Here is a 21,671-nt window from a genome sequence, read left to right on the forward strand (position 1 = left end):
TTTGAGGGTGATGTCTGAAGTAGGAGACTATTACCCACCTGGTGAGCCCTATCAGCAGAACAGTTGGATCTTAATTAGATTTCTTTTTTCCTTATCATTTGCATTAACCCCTTATTAAGGGAACTGGCACTCGATAGGCCTGCTATGTTTGCTGCATTTAAAAGATACATAGGGACAAATAAGTATCAGTTATGAAAGTAATATTTATCTTTCTCTTTGCCTCTCCAKCTCCCTCTGCTCAGGTTTTTTGTGGTGTTCATTTATGATTCATGCCTGCAAGGTTTGATTTTTGTTCCATTTGCTTGCAGCTGCAGGTTTGAATGCAGGAAGCCTGCTWCTCTTCATCCTGTCTTTTTGTTTAGAATTTGATATGACTGTCCCAGTGCCTGAAATATCCTCTGAGATGAAAGGCTTGTAGTATTAGATAGCTGAGAATACTGGGAATTTGTTCTGTAACCTGCATTTGGATTATGGATCTGAACTGACTTCGCTTTTGTGCTTGTTTCGTTCCAGGATGAATCCCATTTCCTGAAGAACACAAAAACTGCACGATGCCAAGCTGCCCTGCCTCTACTCAAGGTGTGTATGCTGGATGCCAAACCTCTTAACTGCTCGTGTCACACTCCTGGGGCAGTGTTGCTCCACTTTCCTGGTTTGGGAGCCAGCAACTGAATTCTTTTGTTGTACAGGGGGAAATCCAGGTAATAGTGCAGATCCAGGAGCAAAATTTGGCYTTACCACTTGTTTCCATACAAATATTATATGGCAAAACCTAACAAAACCACTTCAGAAGCTCCCTTGCTATAATTGTAGTACTGTCACTGACGAGTTTGGTGGTGGCAGGAAAAAGGGAATGTCAGAACTTCCTGAATGTATTCTGGGAGASTAGAAAGAATATAGTGGTGTCAGAATGCTTGTTAAATAAAAATAGTCGTTATCAGTTACTTCTCAGCACACAAATCTTTAGAATGATGTTTGCCTGGGGCCYTTCCCTGGTGTTGGTTTAGGGCTAAATGGTAACAGGACTGTTACTRCAGGCTTCCAGTGTATTTGTGTGGCTGGGGTTTAGGGGCATTCTTGCTGATTACATGTACAGAACTACTAGAAAATGGCAGAATGTGAGGTTAGCAAGACAAGAAGAGAGGCAGTAGTCATCAAATATGAGCTACCAGGAGAAATGTAAATTCCAGTGTTTGCCTGTTGTCCTGGGRTCATGGAACCGTACTCTCCCTGGTAGCCTCTAATAGGTGCAAATTAAAATGAGTAGTTTCTAAACACTGCAGGGTCTGTACATTAGAAGAAGGTAAATGCAGTTCCTCTTCAGCAGTTCATCAGTTAATGTGTATAAAGAGAGGATTTGATCTGTGATGGCTTTATAGCAACCAACCTCTATATGCAAGACTCTTAATGGCAAGCTGAAGGTGGTTGTCCTTGAATAACTTGGTTGTTCTCCTTAAAGGCCTGACTCGTGTCTTCTTTTGATTTTCAAATCACTTCAGGCTTTTAATGTTTAGAAACGAAGTAGGAGGTCAAATTCTATGAGCAGTTTGAAACACAATAATTAGGGTGTATGTCTGAAAATCATGGAAAATAACAGATTTGCCTCATTGCAAAATGCTCAAAAAGCAGCCTCATCATTTGCTACTTGAAGCTTTGTAAGAATCAACTTGTCAAAACTACTTGCAGGCTGCAAGATATGAGAGTGAAAGATGGTAGCTGTTAGGCAGAGGTTAATTGTGCCTGTATGCACTTACTGAGAATTTACAGTTTTATGCTGTCACATCACTGGTCTTAACGAATTGAGAGCTGATGCTTCTGAAACTAAATTTTAGTCTTCTGAAAGCGTTAGGAGTTTCATGTTCATATCATGCATTATCTCACCTGCAATGAGCATAGAATACCAGATGTTTTGTGTTAGATGTTCAGGTAAATTCTGTTTGCCTGTTTGCTGACAGAAATTTCTGAAGTGAGTATTCGCTTTAATARCCATTTTTCTTCCCTCCTTGCTTTCCCACATAGGCATTTTGYTCTAAAACTATCCCCTTTGGCAGCTGTGTTTTCAGCTCCTAGTGAGTGATGGTGTGGTCACTACTGGCACAGCACATCACACCAATGTTTTCATATTCAAAATAACTGCCAAAATATCAGGAGCTTTCATCACTTGAATACTGAATTTAACAACTATACCATGTCATATTTATACTAAGTAGCCATTAGGGTAAAATTAGGAGTATTTTCATTATTTTACATGATACCTTGAAATTACTGAATAACAGGTGTGGCTAAACATGCTGCTGAGGATAATATTCTTTTTCTTGCCTTCTCTATGTTAAAGGATTTGAGCAGTAGAAGGGCTCTTAGAAGAGACCAGAAAATATGCCAGCCCTGGTTGATAGACAAGTCCTTGATAGGTAAACTCCTTCTAGTACCTCAGTCCCTACCTTAAGGTCACAGTGTGCAGCGGGGTCAGTGCTCTAACCAGGGCCCCTGGAGCTGGCTCATGACTTGTTTGTCTGTCTTCTAAGCATTTCCACTTCTAACTGTTGTTAGCATTATACTACTTTAAACTGTTTGAAATTGCCATAGTTGCTTCTATTTTCTATAAGGATCCCAATGTCCTAAGGTATAAAAGCTTGAACTGACTTCTAGGGACAGAAAAAAAGAACCTTAAGAAATGTCATCCTTGATCCTTATGTGCTACAAAGATTTATGAGTTCATAATGGTACTGGTCAGATCTAAGGTAAAATGTTTTGGAGACAGAAATGTTGCTATCAGTTCCATTCCTAATTAATTAATTCTTTTTGATATAATTAATTTTATAGAATTTGCTCTTGTGATTTCTCTATCTGAATTATAAAATATGTAAGTTGTTGCAAGTGTTCATAAAGATTTGCACAAAAATCAGATTAAATCAGTACATTGATAATAAAGATGACTTACCTTGGATATTAATTTCTCATTTGTCTTGCTAGACACCCCGACTGAATCCCTACCTCTGAARTCTGTAGCTCAAGGTTACTGCATTTAAAGCCTTGTTTCAGTTTTAATATTTGAGACTGACCGGTTTTCTAAATGAAGTGGTGTTTTTGACCACTCAGTAATAAGTCATCTTTTCCTTCTCTCTTGTGTATATTGCAGAGCAAGCATGGCATKGAATTGTCAAGCAAAACCATGTATTAAACATGTCACCTAAGTTTGTCAGTTGGGAATTTTTAGCCTTTTTTTTTTTTTTAATATTAACAAAAGCTGCAGATTTTGTACGTGCAGTACTCAGTGTCTTTTCTGACATAGTTAGCTGCTACCCTGACAGAGATTTAGAAGAGTTTTAYTTGAGACAGACAAGGAACTTCTGTAATGGCTGGATGTATTCAGTGGCTGTGCTCACTGCCTCGTGGCTTGCCCCAGGTTGTCATTAGTTTAAATATATAGACATGTTATGCCAATTGTACTGTTAGTGGGCAGAACTTTGAGAGTAACTTACGATTGCATGAACAATAAGATAGAGTGAAATAGAGCAGCAAGATGTTTAGGTCATATTTCTTACTCTCTTCATGTTCCAGTGGATGTGCAAACTTGTGGGTGTGCAGACTTGTACATGGGGGAGAATGCTCGGTCTGCCTACGGGAAAGCAGGTGGCAGAGTTTGYACAGTCTGTGTGCATCCCTGCAGAATTGTGGAGGAGGAAGCATTGAAAGCTATAGTAGAAAACAGTCCTTTCATGTTTGGTCCTGTGGTAAAAATCTTGCTTTCAAGGTCAGCCAGCTTTGACACTGGCAGATCTGTGCTGGCAGCTGCCTGAGATTTGTCCCCAGCTGCAGCACCTCTCACAGTATWTGAGGGGTGGAAGTTGCTGTGTTCAAAGTAGTCTTTTGTGTCTTGTTTCCATGCACATCAAAGTGAGAATAGCTTCATACTGTTAGGCTTCTGCTGAGTCACCAAAAGGTCTCATTAGGCCTGGCATGTCCTTGCTCCTAATTCAAAGCTGTGGCAAGTGGTAATAGGACCTATTTGTCATCTTGCTGTTTTCTGTAGTCTCATGTTGGGACTAAATTCTCCTKGGCATACTGACAATACTGGTTGTTCCCTTCACCTCTGCCCTGCATCTGCTTCCCTCAGGGGCAGTGTCAATAGTGTTAAACTTCTTGTAAGCATTTTGCTTTTTCCTTCTAAGATTAGACTGGCTCAGAGATGTAAACACAGGAGAGGGAGTATAGGTATTACCAATATCCTTAAATCAGAAAAGCCTCAGGGATACAGAGTGAGAAGAAACAAACAAAACAAGTTTTTCACTTATCTGTRGTGGGAGCTCTTGACGAGATCCCAGCCCTTGACCAGCCAAGGTGTTGCATCGTCTTTTATTCTTCTGTAATTGCATGGAGTACTGCATGGAATGGAAACTAGAGAAGGTCCCAATRGAAAATGGTCTAGTTTTTTTGAAGCATGACAATAAGTAGTGAAGAATCKCATTGAAAACTGAGAAATAAAAGGGAACTATCTAATAAAAAATTCCAGTGACATTAAATGTTCTTATACTCTTTGTGCTCTYTGTAAGCTTTACCCAACATATGGGTAATATTATTAAATTGATTGTTCCCATTGAGCTGCTGTTCCAGTTAATAGTGTGATGCACATTCTGATATTTGCAGGGTTAAAGGTCTGTGGTTTTATTATGGGAGTCCAAATACATTGTGTGGCTGGAATCTAAACCTTTTGTGCTYGTTGCCATAGTGCAACTTAAAAATAATGGAGGGAAACAGGTCCATGCTGGAGGTAGAAGGTGAGGAGGGAACACAAAAATTTCCATTTCTGTCAGGAAATAAACAGCAGCTGTCTTTAGGTGTTGCAAATCTGTATGGWTTAGATAAATAAACCTTTCCTTATTGTCACCTGCTGAGAGAAGGAACTTCATCTTGAAACTGGAGAAGCTGTGGGCCCTCAGGGCTTCATCTTCAGATCTGCTCTTACCTTCCAATTTCTTTTCCTTCTTGAAATAGGAAGGCAGTTTAATTTGCTTCAGTCATAGCTTATCACTGCTGTTTGACACACATTGTCTGTCTAGATGTCACTTAACAATAGGGAAAGGTATTTATATTTTTTKGAATAATTACTGTAGGATCATCTTATGAAATGCAGAGCCCTATCTCTTGCCCAAGTGCAGAAACAGACTTCTCAAAGCAGCTGTAACTCTTTCCCTTTATCAAATCCTTTATTTCATCAGATGATTATTTTATTATGGCCCCTCTCAGATTTTTCATTTCACAGGATAAGCTGTTCTTAAGCTAAGCAGTTCAAAATGACACCGTAAGCAAAAACTGGGGACACAAGTAATTGTACAGCCAGAACCAGCCACACTTATTAAAAAAGTATGTCAGTCTGTTAGCATATGGCAGAGCTCATGCTRTGAAATTCATTTAACACAGAGACAGTCATTGTATGTTAATGAGGCTCTTTGCATGTTCAATTATTTGTTTGTCACATAACCCCTCTGCTTCTCCTACTCCCCTTTGAATTGTTGGTTGCTGGGTCTTGACCTCTAAAGTAAGTGCCATAATTTCATAAATTATTCTTTGACTTTCAAAAGTGACTTTTGTAAATGTTCTCACAGCTGTGGAATTAATTCTTGCTGTTGTATTGTGTARTGTTACAAAGCCACATTTGTCTTAGGCTACTTAGTAAATGAGAACTGCAGACCAGGTCTCCATCAGCTCCATGGATTTCATGCCTAAATGCAACTGAGAAGCTAAGTTCTTCTGAGTGGAAATATGTATCAATTGATTACAGGTCTGATTTTGCTAGAAAGTCCTTTCTGGCCCCTGCAATCTTATTTTGTGTGGTTGTATTCCATATTATTGTTACAGACCTTTGAAGAAAGAGGCTATGTGCTCACTCYTGGCAGCGCAGAAGGTTCAGCAGGAAGACAAGAATTAAGCAGTGATCAGCAGAGACTTCTCTGCAGGAGCAAATCCTTATTGGCTTCTATTCAAAATGAGTTGCCACTAGAAAAAGAAATGGGAATCAAAGCTATTTCTTTCATCGAGAATTTAAGTCAGCCTTCAACACTTGAAAATTTGTCTTGCTAGGGGTTTTTTTTTTCTGCTGTTCTTTCTTGAGCTCCATCTGTCACAGGTTTTAAAAATGAAAGAGACCTTTGGGATAATGAGTTAGACCACCTATGTTCCATGCAATTTTCTGGAAGTAATTTCTGAAGTTCTTCACAGCCCCAGAATTAGTGATTTTTGGGGTTTTGTTTGTTTGTTTGTTTGGGTTTGTTTGGGTTTGTTTTTATTGGGTTTGTTACTATATTTTCWGTTGGCATAAATTGGTTAATTAGAAGATATGTCACAGCGCTTGGTAAGAGTTTGCAGTGGTTGGATGCCCTGTCTGTTCAGAAGTAAGTTTTGTACAGCAGAGCAACAGCTGGACGAGTTTAGAATTCAAATAACCTGTAACTTCATCATCCTCTCTTTTGACACCTATTTAAGGATTGAGGAAGGAGCCTGACTAATTGCTTTGACTACTGGGGAATTAGTGTTCCAGCCTCACCTTGTGCAGCTCCTGGGGAACACCCTCTGAAGAGGAAGAGCCCTGAGAACGGCATAAAACCTTCCAATGCAGTTAGGTTTATGTTGCAATTATTATGTCCCTGGTCTGTTTTGAGTGTGCTGTTCTTGCTTTAGCTTGATCCAGAGTTTTTTTACATGAGATGTCTGTAATCCCATGACCTTCATGTTTTCGTTTTTCTGGCAGTTGCCTTCTGTTGGTCCAGGAGGCACAAGATTAATTTGGAGGTTTCTTGCACTTGTGGGACTTGCTTGTCTTGCGTTTCAGCAAATTTCTCAGGGTAGTGTCAGTTTACTCCTCAAAGGTTTCTGCAAGGTGTCATATATTGTCTAGGTTCTGTTCAGTTGTCCTCTAGTGTTACCTTAATTTTTAAAACTGACCTAATTTCTGCTTGATCACTGTTTTTTCATGGGATCTGGTATCTCTGGTCTCTGTGACTCCTTTATCTTTTGAGTAGCATAGGCACCTCTTCCTACAGACTAATTCTCACTTTCTGACATGTTCAAAGGTTTGACCTCTCCTCTTACTTAGTGGAATAAATATCCTGCTTTTTTAAATGTTCACGGGAATTGTCTGATCCTGGTGGTGATCACATTTCCCTCTGATCTGTTTAATAGGGATTTTTGGAGAAGGCAAGTCCCACCTTGATCACACCCTATATATAAATAGCTGATAGTCTTTAAATTAATTTCCGGAACTCTTTTTCCACTAAATTTGGTTGATAAGTGGATGAAACAGCTGAATAGATCTGGGTGACTTGTTGATCTCAGTGAAATGATAAAAGAATTTAATTTTATTTTTCATTTAAATGTGAATGAGCTGTTGGTACAGATGTCACTCAACAATCTCTTTGTTATTTTAATGAACCTGCATTACACATGCTGTGCAATTTCCTGCATGGTTTAATTTAACTACAGTATGTGAATTTACAGCAGTAGAAGTTCACAGCTTTTATCTAATAATAGAATTAGGTAATRGGACGTATGAAGGTAGAAGTGTATCTTGGAGACTTTAATGTCTATAGTGTAATTATTTGCCCCATTTATTTGGAGCACCTACTTTTGATACAGGTTTTCTGCCTTCTTCCTGTCTCCCCTATACCACATTTTACGATCTTCCTACATGATTTGTATTTATTAACTCATGTTTCTAGTATCCAGCCAGCTGTGCCTAGACTCACTGTTGGCTGTCAGATGTTCTTCTGACCCTTCTTCAGACAGCTTCATTTTTTGCTCCTTGCTAGTATAATTAAAAAAAAAAAAACAAACCCTAAAAARTAAGAAAAAAATCTTCCTTCTTGGTATCTCTTCTGCTTTTGTGAGAAACAGTCTGCTTGTGGCTTGCTGTGGCAGGTTTATTATGAGAGAATTTATTTTGGAGGTGGGGATTTACCTGAGAGGGTGTGTCATCTTCCTGTGATAGTTGATGCCAAATGAAAAGTTGAGCCAGGCATAGGATATGAATGTGCCTAGTGGTTAAATGCCAATACAGAAAGTTCGGGTGTAAAAATGGACATTCCCTTCCCTTACAGCATGTGGATGGATATTAAGGGACTATGTGGTTTGTCCTGTTTCCTAGGARGTTGAACCACTGTCCTTGGGTGTGTTCAGGCAGTGACGGCTGAAAGTACCTGTGGAAGGTGAAGCACTCTTCCATGTAGGGTACTTCAATGGGGGGTTGTGGGATTTTCTTTCAGTACTGGGGTGACTTCTTTGTATGATAACAATGCCCTGCTTGGCTTTTCCAGGCTGCCAAGAGAGTGATCCTGCTTTCAGGAACCCCAGCCATGTCCCGGCCTGCAGAGCTCTACACTCAGATCGCCGCTGTCCAGCCAACCTTCTTCCCTCAGTTCCACTCCTTTGGGCTGCGCTACTGTGATGCCAAGAAGGTATTTCAGTGGGAAAGTGGCAAAACGGGACTCTGCAAACAGCACTGTATTTCTTTCAAAATGTGGAGGCTTTTTCTTTTTTTCCTTCTTCTTTCTTGTTTTTGAGAAAGTCTCTCTGCAGAGTAACRTTTTTAAAGCTCTTAAACTGAGGACATGTAGGTGCTGCAGTGGGATGGGCCTGAGATAYGGAGGCAGTAATGCTTCTTGCCTTGAAAGCCATGGAAATAAAAAGCTTGGGGGGAAAAACCCCAAACAAATGTGGCCATAACTGGTGAAAGGAACCTATTCTTATCAGATCTTGTCGTTCCCCCCGCCGTCCCACCCCTGAGTTTTTTGAAGGAGCAGAGTAGCTATGGGGCCTTTAAGCAGCTGCAGGTTTGGGCTAGTTGATTTAAAAACAAACAAACCCAAAAAAAAATCCAGTTTCTAGTCTTAGTTACTGTTCGATAAAGGACTTAGTTGCTCGGGATTTTAGATTTTTTACCTCCAGGAGTAAAAACATGAAGACTTGTAGTCTTATCTTTGTATTCCACCCTCTTCTAATTTAGGAAATTGATGCAATCCTCAGCATATCTTGAAAATAACTCCTCTGCCAGCTGCACAGCACTTGTTTCCAGAGTTATTGAGTCCAACCACTGCAAGAATTTGGCCTTAGAGGAATCCAGCATTTGCAGCCATGATAGCAAATGTTTGCCTTGCTGCCAAGGTGCAGGCAACTCACYTATGCTTGGATTTGCCATCCTTAGGGCTGCTGTATGTTTTGGAAAACAAAACCTCCCACCTGCTGAGAGAAGTGCTTTTGCCGCTGCTTCTTGTACAAGGATCCTCTAGGATCCTCTGTGCTGGTTGCACAGACACAGAACAGGGACTCAAAACTCCCTACAGCTCTGATTCGAAGTGTTCAGCAAAGTGGTTGGAAACACCAAATGACCATTTCAGTGTATAAAAATATTTGCTGAAGAACTGAACATCATTGATGTATGCCATAAAAATAGTTACAGCTATTTGTAGGGCTTTCGTGTTTGCTTTCTTTTCTGTTTGGGGTAGCTAACATATATCAAGTTTCCATCAAAAAATTCTTGCTGCAGTCTCATGTAAAATTCTTGAATCTCCTTTTTCATGCTTTCATAGCCAGTGTAGTGCTGTTCCTGTGTATGTCCAAATGTGCAAGTCAGAKGAACACTTAATTGGCTTAGGTAGTCATGTGCTGATGTCATTGATTAGAGTAAGGCCATTAGCAGAATYGCAGAGCATCAGTCCTGGGACTCCATCCATAGCAGGAATTATACAGAAGGAGAGGCCACATCTTCTCCTAACCTTCATTATCTTTACTGAAAGATTCCTTTCTGAGCATTCCTTTCAGAATGCGTCCTAGAGGGAAATGAAGAAATACAATTTAAGCTGCTTGGCTTTCTTCATCAAAAAGGGAAGTTTATTTGCAGCATGAGAGTCTTAAGTAGGTATGGAGTTTAATAAGCCCAGTTAAGGGTAAAGTTCTGCACATGCAGCTGTAATTTCAATTATGAGGCAGGTGGACCTTGGATAGAAGAAATAAAATCGTTTTACAGGATCCAGGTTGTAACAGTGTGTTCAGTGTTAATGACTTTTCAACCTGCAGTGAAACTCAGCATGGAGGTCACAATCTAGATCAGCTTCCCTTCAAAACCTCGGCAGGGTTTCTGGTACAATTTTGTTTCTCTGTTTGACCTGCCTCTCCTAGACAGTTGAACATTGTTGGTCTTCTCCATGCTCACGTGAGACTTTTTTTTACAGTTAATGCCAGCAAATGATAGCGTGAACCTAGAAAGAATTTGGGTTTTTTTGAGAAGTGGGGCTGCTGGAAACGAAGAGATATGAATGCGTAATATCAGAGAAAAAAATGGGAGTGCTGGATATTGGGTTGCCATAGATCCATTTGGCAATGAATAAATTTAAAAGGTGTTTGGATGATTGTAGCTGGTTCCCTTATGTGTCCCTCATGTTTGTTGCTGCAGCTCTAACCTGAGTTAATGTCAGGAGCTGCATCCTCTCTGAAGAACTGTTGTGGTAGTTCTGCTGTCAATACTTTAGTAGGTTCTTCTTTCTGTCCTGAAATTGGCAGCATTGTAACTGGAGGTAGAATGGCACAGAACCAGAGAGGCTTTGCAAGGCTTTTGAAGATCTGTAAGGATGAAAGGTGTTATGTAAAAATGTTTCAATATTAATAATAAATCCAATTGCTTTATAAGATTAAAGAAAAATTGGAAAACCTGATCCATTCAGTTTAAAACTGAAATCTGACTAGTTTCTGTTTCAAGATTTTGTGACAAAAAAAATTGCAAATATCTGGCAGATCTGATTAGAAGAGTTATAAAAGTTTATAATTTTGTAATTCAACCTCTAAGCATCTGTACTTTTAAAAATGCAGCAAGTTAAATGTCACGTGTTATTTACAAGATAGCCCAAGTCTGTTTCCCAAAATACATGCTGTGAATTCATKTTTCAAACTGGGAGATGTTGGCAAATATTAAATAATTTCTATCTGAGCACATGCTCTGAATTTGTAAGAGTTTGGCAGCTTCTGCTAACACTGTAATAAGTTTACTGACTCATGTAAGATGCTGTAACACTTCGGTWAGAAAATCACAGTTGGAAGCCTGTGTTCTGGAACGTAATGGATCAAAGCCAGATGTGTATTATGGCAAAATAAATCTTTTTTCTCTCTTTTCCACAACAGGATATACTAAACTAAATTTTAATAATTCTAAAAGCAATGATTTCTTTATAACTAGCTAGGTACAGCACAGAGCTAGGATGTTTCCTTGTTTGCAAATCATTCCAGCACCATAAGAAATCTATAGCCTAAATGCACTGTGGGGACTCTGCCTGTGTGTGCTTTTTAATATGACAGTAGATGGTATCTTGGCTCTGTGCCTTGTTCTTTCCCTTAGGACAGTGCTGCTCTTCTGAAATCAATTTGGCTGTGTGGACACAMAGCATGTGGATGACTTGCTTGTTATGGATGTAGGAAGTGGGAAAACATGGGCTTCTAAGCAGAATAAGGTAGCCTGAGGAGTATCCAGGCCTTGCTGAGCAGCTGAATCATGTTGATCCCTCCTACTCAGCTACCAGTGCACTGAGCAGTGTGGGCAGTGRGCTTTGGAGGCTGGGCACTGCACCAGGGGGGTCCTCCATAGTTCTGTACATCTGCTCTGCTGGGCCCACAGAGCCTGWGGAATGCAGAAAGGGAGCATAAAGACCGTGGCTCAGCAATGTCAGCTTTCATGCAGAGTGCCTAAAGCTAATAAACCCAGCTAGACTTGAGCTGGCTTTTCATGGACCTGAGGGATGCATCTGTGTTGCACTCTTGGTTTCAGGGAAGCAGAGCAGTGATCCTCATGTTGTTTTTGAGGGGTTGGCTAAGATCCTGGTGGGCTTATTAACTCTAGCCCTGCACCATGGGGCTRTTGTCAGAGCCAAAGCTGTAATTCTACAGGATTCAAACTGGCTTTGTGTTTAGGGTTTGAATTGTTTCCTGCTTTAATGAACCAACTGTAGCTAATCAGATGGTGCCATAATTATGTAGAAATAGATTAAGTTGAATRAGTTTAATGATGGCCATAAGTACCRAAATCTGAAGTCAGTTAATGGTTCACATCAGTACAATATGGCAATAGAATTGCAGATTGTTTTATTTTATCTCAACCTAAAGTAGGAACATTCACTTTTGGATATCAGAAAGGTCTTACTTGCCTACAAGSTCTTTGATTGCTCTTCTTCCTGTCCCACAGCATGTCCTTTTCCCTGTTCCATCAAAGCATYATCTCTTAATACAGTCAGTAGGATACTAAGCTTTTGGCTAGTATGATTTAGTTTTTGTCTCATGCATTCTAGGAAATTATGGAGGATGCAGTGAATACTTGGGAGCTTCTTTCTCTTTTGCTTCCATTTATGTGTTGTAGCAGGTTTCTGTTGGGGAAGACAAAATCAATATAGATTTTTAAGGTTAAATCTATTTCATCAATTAATGTGGCACACTAARAGAGGAGCAGCCAATCAAAGGTATTGGTGCTGAGGCTCCTTATATCTCCATTATATACATTTCAGGAGGGAATATGTGATCGTTTACTTTGGGTCGTTATTCCAAGGCCAGAGATTTTGTATTTTTGGACACAGCCAATATTACATAGAACTAGAGCTCTGAGGAAGATTTCWCCTCCCTCTCCACCTTGGTTTTCAGTATTCCTGTAGCTGTATTCCCTGTACTTACTTGTGAATTTTCAGCAGAGAGGTTTGGTTTTTTCCCTTGCTTCAGCATTAGAACTCTYTTGGTCTCTTCTCCAAAAGAAAGTTGTTTGAAAGATGCTTCTTTAGGAGAATGTACCAATTTTGATGCCACAGTTGTTTCTCAGAGAACAGAGTGTGGGGTTACTGGTAGGAGAAGTGATGAGCTGGAATTAATTGAACTGGTGTATATTGCCTGCACACAGGATCTTGGAGGATAGGGCAGGTTCAGAGGGGAGTGCTTCAAGGAGGAGTGAATGAATGGCTTGTTCAGAGGATCTTTGAAGTGATGAAGCTTTGAAGACACAGTGTTTGGAGTCATGTCTTTTGGTCCACAGTTTATTTATGGTTTGCTTGAGTCTGAGCCAAACWTGGTAATGGCAGAAATAGAGTGTGTCAGGAAACAGATCAGAGTCAGGTCACAGCAGAAAACAGGCGGTTCTGACCTCGCATGTCAGACAAGTGTAACAACACTGTGAAGGCATCTGGGTTAAGGATGTTTGTCTTCCTTCTGTTAGAGAGGGTTTTTCTGTGTCTCTCTGCTTAAAGCTGAGGTAAATGTGCATGCACAGAGCTGCAGTGAGTTCTTTTGGCCTGCTCAAAGCTGCAGGTGGAGAGCAGCAACACCATGCTGTGTGAGAGTCAATACCAGGGCACAGGGCTGGAGCAGGGATCCCTGCCTCCTTTCTGCATAGTCTTCCCTGCACCACTTCCTTGAGCTCTTGTAGATAGGGAAAAGGGAARCTTTTCACATTGGGTGGATTAGTTTGTACGTTTCTACATTATTGCCACTTTTGTTAAATCTCCTGCTGMCCGTCAAGTTCCTGCCTTGTCCAGTTTCCCTGGAAATTTATTTTGCTTTTGGATTGCCTGCAGAGCAGCCTCTTACAGATTTGACAYTGATAACTGCTTTGATCTTTCCTAGATGCCATGGGGTTGGGACTACTCTGGATCATCCAACTTAACCGAACTGAAAATTTTGCTGGAAGAGTCCATCATGATCCGACGTCTGAAATCAGATGTGCTTTCCCAGCTTCCAGCAAAGCAACGCAAAATGGTTGTGGTGGCTCCTGAAGGCATTAGTGCAAAGACCAAAGCTGTCTTGGAAGCTGAAGCAAAGAAGATGGCCAAAGGATATGAAAGTGTAAGTCAGAAACTATTTTTGTGATGAGCAATTGATATTTCAGGTACTTTTATTTAAAAACATCAGGGGAAAAACAGTACCCTGAATTCCAAAGAAGGTCAGAGCCACACCTTACGTGAAAGGCACAGTTTTAAATGAGTGTACAGCACAATCAAAACTAGCTCTGCTTGATTTGCTTTGGATTTAAGTGGTCTACTTTGTCCCTTTATGTGAAAAACCATTTCCTCTATTTTTTTCTCTCCTGTTAGTAATTTCTAATTGTCTTTCCTATCTCCTGCCTCTCTACTTACTCTCCTGTCTAGCCTTGTAATCTCATTCAGCCTACAAAACCAGCCTTGCTTGAGCTGTGTTGTGAGCAGAGCAGTAGCCAAAAATATGAAGGGTGTATTTTTGCTTTTCTTTTTTGTTTTCCTTGTATGGGTGKAAAATGCATGTCCTAGGCTCCTAGGTTGCTAATAGAGTTCTGTAAGAACTTAGGGGTTTTTCCTTGCCATTTTGGTGGCTTTCCTAACTAAAACTGCATTTGTGATACACTTGTCATCCAACTTGTAGGAGTTGAGTGGGAGGTGGGAAGGGAGGTGTCRGGACTATGTGAGTATCTGCCCTACCCAATGGCGAGTAGGAGACTTCCCCCAGCAAGCCTCTATTGTGCTTTTTAGGCTGATTTTTTTTTTCCTAGCAGTGTTTATTGGCAGCAGCAGACATCCCAGATCTGTAAGGAATAGGGAGAATAGGCATTTTTGAGACTCAAATTTGTTTATCTTTTCCTTTACAGAAAAAGCAGGAGAAGGAAGCTCTTCTTGTCTTCTTCAGCAGAACAGCAGAAGCTAAAATCCGCTCAGTCGTGTAAGCACTGTGTCATTGCCTCATTCTTTCCCAGTAAAATGTGCTTTTCTGCTGAGAACAGGGAGACAGTACCTTAGAGATAACAATGCAGGGACATGAAGCATAGCCTCCAGCCAGCCTAGAAAAACTTGATTGTAATTACAGTGCACTAAACATTTCTTCTCTTTGAGTTTTTTGGCTGAATAAATCTTCTGGTTTCATTCCAGGTACAGACCTAAACTKTCATTTGAACCATTTAAGATCTTTGTGTTTGGAACTTGGATCAAATTCCCTGGTCTGGGCCCAATTTTAATTTAAGGAATATGGGAATAATGAAGCTAAAAATATCAACAGAATGTGCGAAAACAAATGCTGCAGTTGTGCTGCTGCAGGAATCCTGAATCAAAAAGCTTAAGAGATGGGCTGAGCTTTAGTTGTAGYGTGCTTTAGGAATCTCACAGTTCCTGCTGAAGTTGTTGGCTCTTCTACAGGCTGGCATGGGACCTCAGTAGCAAAACATTTTGTACCACAGGTGTGCTTTTAACTCTTTTCCCTAGAAATAATTTCTTTCTGTGCCCTTCCATCCTCAGCCTTTTTGCTGGGACTGCAAAGAAGTTGCTTTAGGTCATAGCATAACTTTCTAATAAGTAATATGCTAATAACATGAAAATGGTTTCGTTTCCACAGCTCCCTGAATGTAAGGACCAACTAGTGTGCTGTGTGTGATTTCACAGTAAAAGACCTTGSTGCAAAATTTGCCTGTTTGGCACAGAACTGTATTTCATAGTCCCAACATTCATTTCTGTAGAAGACTTTCTTCATTTTATGTTAGTGAACAGTTARAAGACTTTCTTCTTTTTATTTCAATTCCAAGTGTGAACTGAATATAAAACCATGAAGTGCTGTTTACTTGACTCTTTGGTAGGAACTAGTCCATTTTTTTCTGGCGTTTAGTAGCATTAAAATATCATTACTACAAGCTGCTAAGGTACAGTACCATGTTGAGTAATGGTACTGTCCTACAATCACCAGCATTTCCCCTGTCTTATCCCTGGTGACACATCTTCCGTTGGTTCCGTTGAAATGATCTGCCATTTGTTAAATAGAATGTGGGAATAAGCTATAAAATAATTGTGATGTGTTGGTTGGCATCTGCTTACTATCTGAATGTTGGCTTTAGTTTTTGTTTTAAAATCCAGCAGTCCCACTTCTCTCCCAGATTTCTTCATTAAATAATACCGTCATGTAATGGGGATCTGAACATTAGGAACCCTGCAAAGTTGTCTGCCATCTTATACAGTGCTGGAAGTGCTTGGTCTTTTGTGACAGTTGCTGCTGACCTAAGATGTGTTGTATTTGGCAAAGGTCTTGTTATTGCTGATCTTCACAACAACTTTGCTGTTCCAAAGAAAAGATGACATTGTATCATTTGTATGGGCTTAGAGGTGTTCCTCAGGCTCTGGTTGACCTGATTATAACCCAAGTTACTGCATCGAAATGGGTTCTGTAGCTGTGCTGCCAGTCCGTGGGAAAAGCTACATGATTTCGTTTAAGTGCATTTAAAAGGAGTCTTGTTGCCTTTCATTGGCCATTAGCCTATATGCATATGGATAACTGCTAGAAATTGCTGATGAATTTAGATTCTTAAGCTGGAGTAAATTGTCAGTCGGAACCCTTGCAAGAAAAGGGTTTGTTTTTTTTTTTTTTTATGATGAGTGTGTTTCAAGATCTTCTGATATAAAAACAGTCCCAAGTAAACACAGGACATATAATTGCATACAGATTATTTTAGTATATTGTGATTGTGCAATAGTTAGAAATACAGATGGCTGAGTGAGATTATAATTAAGTATAGATGTCCTTCATTTGATTGGCCTGGGATGTCATGTTCCAAGTAGGATATAATAAACGGATTCTCTTTGATACCCAAGTATAATGTAGGCAGCTGTCTGTCTGTGGTGAAGAAAAAAATGAGGGAGTTTTCCTTTCTGTATTTTAGCCTATTGAAAACTTGACTTGATACTTGCACTTTACTGCAGCTTATGTGAGCCTGTTTCCTAGAGTTTGTGTATGGATGGGCAATATCTTCAGAATTTGTTGTGAGCCAAGTCTGTATTCTCTCAGCACATATTTTTACAGAGTTTTGGTGGTTTTCTTTTTCATGTAGAGAATACATCCTGGACTTACTGGAAAGTGGGAACAATAAATTCCTGGTGTTTGCTCATCACAAGATAATGCTGGATGCAGTAGTTGCAGAGCTGAAGAAGAAAGTAAGTGACTGATTTGTCTTAACTTTATCACTGTTCCAGCTTCAAAGCTGTTGAAGAGCCCCCTGGATTTATGGCTGGTCAGACAGTTTAAGACAGTTAGTGACAGAGGTAATTTCTACTTGCTGTGCTTCTGAGTGCACCCTTCACCGAGAGAGCTGAGCTGTCAGGGTGAATGCCTCACAGGATGCACTTTATATTAGCTGGATGGCTTTTATTTTATTTAATGTTCTTTAATTCCACTGTCTGCCCTGGAGCTTGCGAATTCTTGGAGGAGTGTTATCCTGTGTGGCTGTTGTTCTCCAGGCTTTCCTCAGAGGGAGAATGCAACTACCCAAGCCCACCATTCCTGGCTGCCTTTACATCTGTGGTGTTCTTACATTTTTGAACTAAGGTACTGTAGGGAGACTTGATAGACCTGCCAATCAATTCTCTGACTTCAAAATTGCTTGTCTAAGTTTTCATGTGAGATTTCCATGGACACTCCTAAGGCGTTCTGGGTCGTGCTGGCGCAGCGTGAAGAATGGTTTAAGATAACATTCCAGACTATAACACACAGTGGTGCTGGCAATTTTGCTCAATGGCAACATTGGGCATGGAATCCACTAAAGCATGGAAGGAATATGTGAGAAAGAGACACCGGGTCTCCAACAGCATCTTCTGCCTTTTCACAGCACGTTGAGCACATTCGCATCGATGGCTCCACATCTTCAGCTGAGCGGCAGTCTCTGTGCCAGAAGTTCCAGTTCTCGGAGAAGCAGGCTGTGGCYGTCCTTTCCCTCACTGCTGCAAACATGGGCCTGACATTGTCTGCTGCAGATCTGGTGGTGTTTGCAGAGCTCTTCTGGAACCCAGGGGTGAGTGTCCTGGAGGGGAGAGGGGTTGGATGTTCCCTGGAGAGCAGAAACAGTGCTGATTAGGAGATGTAATGGATAGGTGACTTTCTCTAGGGTTTTTCTCTTTCTTTCTCTGCTGTCTGTGCAACCACAGATGCCTGGACTTGAACCTGTGAGGCTGGTTTACACAGATTGCTGGTAGGGGAAGGTRGCACAAATGGGAAACACTCTCCTGTCTTAATTTGATACCACTCTTTAAGACTCTGCCCAGCCTGAAAGGTCCATCATCAATGCTGACCCTCTAATTATGAAAAGTGCTTAGTGCCTTTTGGGAACCTGGTGTACGAGATTACTTCTTGGCTTAGTCTGTGTTTGAGAATACGTGTCTTTACAGGATCCAGATGAGAAACAGTTGCTAAGCAGAAGAAATGAGATCTTCCTGTTCTCTGGTGCTTACACTATTTCTTAGATGTTGTAGTTCTCACTTTTTTTTTGTATTTTTATGTTAAGATTTTGATCCAAGCAGAAGATCGAGCACATCGAATTGGACAGACCAGCTCCGTTAATGTTCACTACCTGGTGGCTAAAGGCACAGCAGATGACTACTTATGGTAAGAAGTGAGAGAGACACTTGGGTTCTCCTGCCACCTGTTTCCACTGTTTGTCACATATGTGGTRTGAGGGGTTAATGTTAGTGCTGATTTCCACAGCCTGTGAGGGGAGGATCAATACCTGCCAGTCAGGGCTGCTGCAAGCTGGTGACATGGCCTGGCTGCAGTGGACATGACAAGCAGGAGGAATAAAAGTAGTTYGTTGACAAAGAAAGGGCTCTTAAGAGAAATTCTGGGAGAGCTGATGCATCTAAAACCTCCGCAGTCTCCGTATAAGGAGGAATTGTCTTAGATAAMAGCCCAGAACATTCCTGTGATAGGGTACTGTAAAGTGCTGAGACTTTCAAAGTCAGCAGACCCTGGAGATGGTTCAGTGTATTATAGATCAGGTCTGAGAAGCAATCTGGCTGCCRAGTGCTTCAGCAGGCAGCTGTGGAGGAGAACTGCACTGTTGCCTTCCTTTTGCTCTTCAGTGAGCCCTTCAGATGGAGTGAAAAGGTGCTGTTCACCCACCTGTGGATAGTGTGGTATGAGCCTTTCTGGCTGCAGTGAGAGTTACCAGTGGACGTTAGTCCTTAGGGATGGGAAATTTGACATCTGGGGGTGGGGAGGGTCTGAGGAATCTTTAGTGCTGCAAGGGAACTGACCTTCCCTTGAAGATAATGAAAAGAAATTAGCCACCAGCTGGTTCATTTAAAGTCCAAAATCTTTATTACCTTGTTTAAAGGAATGAATGAACTTGATRAACTTGTGCAATTCCCAGAATATCGTGATGGCAAATAATTATAACCCTACAATGCAAAGATCTGGGAACTGATGCATCACCCAAATTTCATGGAAAGTTAATGACAGTAATTCTGCCTTTATTTGGGAAATGCTGTCTGTGCAGTCATTAGTGCTTAATGGGGAAGAAATATGGCTCTGGAAAAGACAATGGCATCTTTTTAAAGACAAGAAAAAGAACAAGAGGATGAGGCTATTTKGTAAATGCATTGATTGTGCTGTGGCCTTGGCATCTTTCAGTGTCCAGTCTSCAGGTGTGGCTGGAACCTCTCGGTCTCTTGGGCCAGTGATGGATTCTTCCTCCTGCTGCACACTGGGAGTTGTCCTTGAAATGCTCATGCATCYGTTGTTGGGGGTTACTGTTGCTTGCTTTGGATATGTAGCACACAGGCTACTAGGAATCCCTTTTAGCTGCATCTTCTTGTTCTCACTTCATACCTTTGTGTTGTTTCAGTCAGCTAGTTTCCCTATTGGATGTGTGTGTTCTCCAAATGTTTATTGCCCAAAATCCTCTAGTAGTTACTTAWTTAATTGATTGATACTTGTTTAAATTGGATTATCCCAAGACAGCACACAGGGGTCACAAACAAGAGCAGGACAGGCTAAGGAACCAACAAAGTTTGGTAGAAAAGCCGTTTTTTATACCCAGCTGTATCCTTTTTTAATTYGCACATAGTAAATGAAGCAGTGTCCTTGATGGTACATTTTTCCTTTCAGTAATGTCTGTTTATCACTCCTAGGCCAATAATTCAGGAGAAAATCAAAGTGCTGGGCGAAGCTGGTCTTTCAGAAGCCAATTTCTCYGAAACAGCTGAGTCAACTAATTACTATCCTAAGGTAATTGACCCAAAAGAATATTGGTTGTCCCTGGGAGAGGCTGAATGGGCTTTGGCTTGTGYACATCTAGATTGGCACAGGTGACTTTACACCTGTTCTGCCTTTAACACTGCAGAGCAGATTGTTCAACTCCTCCCAGGATTCATGCCTTGGCTTGGACTCTCCACAAGCCTGCTACCTGCAAGGAGACCATGTTAGCCTTCATGTCACATATGTCTCTTTAATATGTATGTATGAGAGATGTGTGTATCATATATGGTATGATCTGTACACACAGGTGGYACTCTGTAAGGGGAGTGTCCTTTGATTTTGCTCCCTATGTTTTATATGACAATGTGAGTGCAGATCCTGTTCTGTTCTGCTTCCTCAGCCAGATCCAAAGCAGAAGACCATCTATGACCTTTTCCAGAAGACCTTCTCTGAGAGCAGAGATGATGTTGATGATGTTGATGATTTTTTGCTTTTGGAGGCAGCTGATGCTGGCTGTGAGTTTGACTCTGGCAGTGCCCTGCAAGACAGAGAAGCAGAGACATGTTCAGCGAGTCCCAAAAAAAAGCGGCGTATTGAGGCGTTTTTCAAAGAGTAGTTTTTCTTTATTAAAAAAATGAAACCAATCACGTATTATTTTTTTAGTTTTTGAAAATAAAAGACTGGATGYTTTCTGTATCTCTGGCATGTTTCATCTCAAAGGATGAGAAGGCAGTGTGACAGATGTGCAGCACACACCTGGCAGCCTGCAGGGTTTGCAGTCCTGGTTTTGCAAATGACTGAGTGGACATGGGCAAGTACCATTCTGCTGTGTTTCAGCATGTCAGCCTCCACAGTTGTTTTGTYTAAAAAGCAGACAATGGTTGTCTGTCCCCAGGGCAGAACTGTTGAGAAAACCACTCMTCAGCAGCTGCAGAGTGCTTTTAACAATCAGTTTTCCATTTCCAAAAATTCTGGTCTCTATTTCTAGGAGTTTGTTCACTGGCACATTTGGCCATTACTTGATCACTCACAAACTGGCTCTTCAGTTTTCAGTTTGGCCATGGGGAAAAAGATCCAGACAGATCTTGATGTTTTGTGGAGGTGGGGAAGAGGAGGGAAAAGAGCAACTCACCACCTTGAAACTAAGTAATGTAGCTGTGTGCCAGTAAGCGTGCATTGTCTGTTTTAGGCACATGTCTGTCTGAGCACACTYATCTCTGGCCTCCTGCTGAATATCAGGACCTGCTCCATAGCATGTACTTCTTATATCAGTAGAGGGGGAAGCTTTTGCTGACTGCCAGGGATTAAGCCTGATTTCTCAGGGAAGGGTGTATGTATGTTTTCTTTGAGACTTGACTGATTTCTACAGGTGAGTGAGGAGAGGGGGACACAGGCAGACGTTTTCTCTTGTTTTGTAAGAAACTGATTCTGGAYTGAACTGTTTAAATAAAAAGTTGTTTTAAGTTGTGATTCTCAATGTTTGGGAACTTCTTCTATTTTAGCATTTTATCTCCCAGTTAGCTGTGTTTTACAGCCGTAATCTGTAGAGAAGGGGTGGCAGACTTCTTATATTTAGCTTACATTTAGGGCCTTACATTTCTCTCCTGGAGGCCAGCAGGTAACATGCTGTGGAAGTGACATGCTTGGCTCTGTGCAGATACCAGACACTGACAAAAATACCTCTC

General features: G+C 40.9%; 1 protein-coding gene across 3 annotated transcripts in view; it reads left to right on the plus strand.

The window, feature by feature from the left end:
• The window catches only part of SMARCAL1 (SWI/SNF related, matrix associated, actin dependent regulator of chromatin, subfamily a like 1), a 37,101-nt gene extending 15,648 nt beyond the window's left edge, over window positions 1-21,453 (plus strand). For all 3 annotated transcript variants that reach the window (XM_057364789.1, XM_057364791.1, XM_057364790.1), the window contains exons 9-17: window positions 514-579; window positions 8,310-8,450; window positions 13,639-13,857; window positions 14,633-14,703; window positions 16,850-16,952; window positions 17,624-17,806; window positions 18,296-18,396; window positions 19,920-20,016; window positions 20,387-21,453. In XM_057364789.1, coding sequence (XP_057220772.1) covers window positions 514-579; window positions 8,310-8,450; window positions 13,639-13,857; window positions 14,633-14,703; window positions 16,850-16,952; window positions 17,624-17,806; window positions 18,296-18,396; window positions 19,920-20,016; window positions 20,387-20,602 — 1,197 coding nt within the window. In that variant the 3' untranslated portion in view covers window positions 20,603-21,453. The remainder of the gene's footprint in view (window positions 1-513; window positions 580-8,309; window positions 8,451-13,638; window positions 13,858-14,632; window positions 14,704-16,849; window positions 16,953-17,623; window positions 17,807-18,295; window positions 18,397-19,919; window positions 20,017-20,386) is intronic.
• Window positions 21,454-21,671: the final 218 nt, after the last annotated feature.

This window comes from Malurus melanocephalus, unplaced genomic scaffold, assembly GCF_030028575.1.
Source record: "Malurus melanocephalus ecotype Western Australia unplaced genomic scaffold, MMel_1.1 scaffold_42, whole genome shotgun sequence".
Lineage (NCBI taxonomy): Eukaryota > Metazoa > Chordata > Aves > Passeriformes > Maluridae > Malurus > Malurus melanocephalus.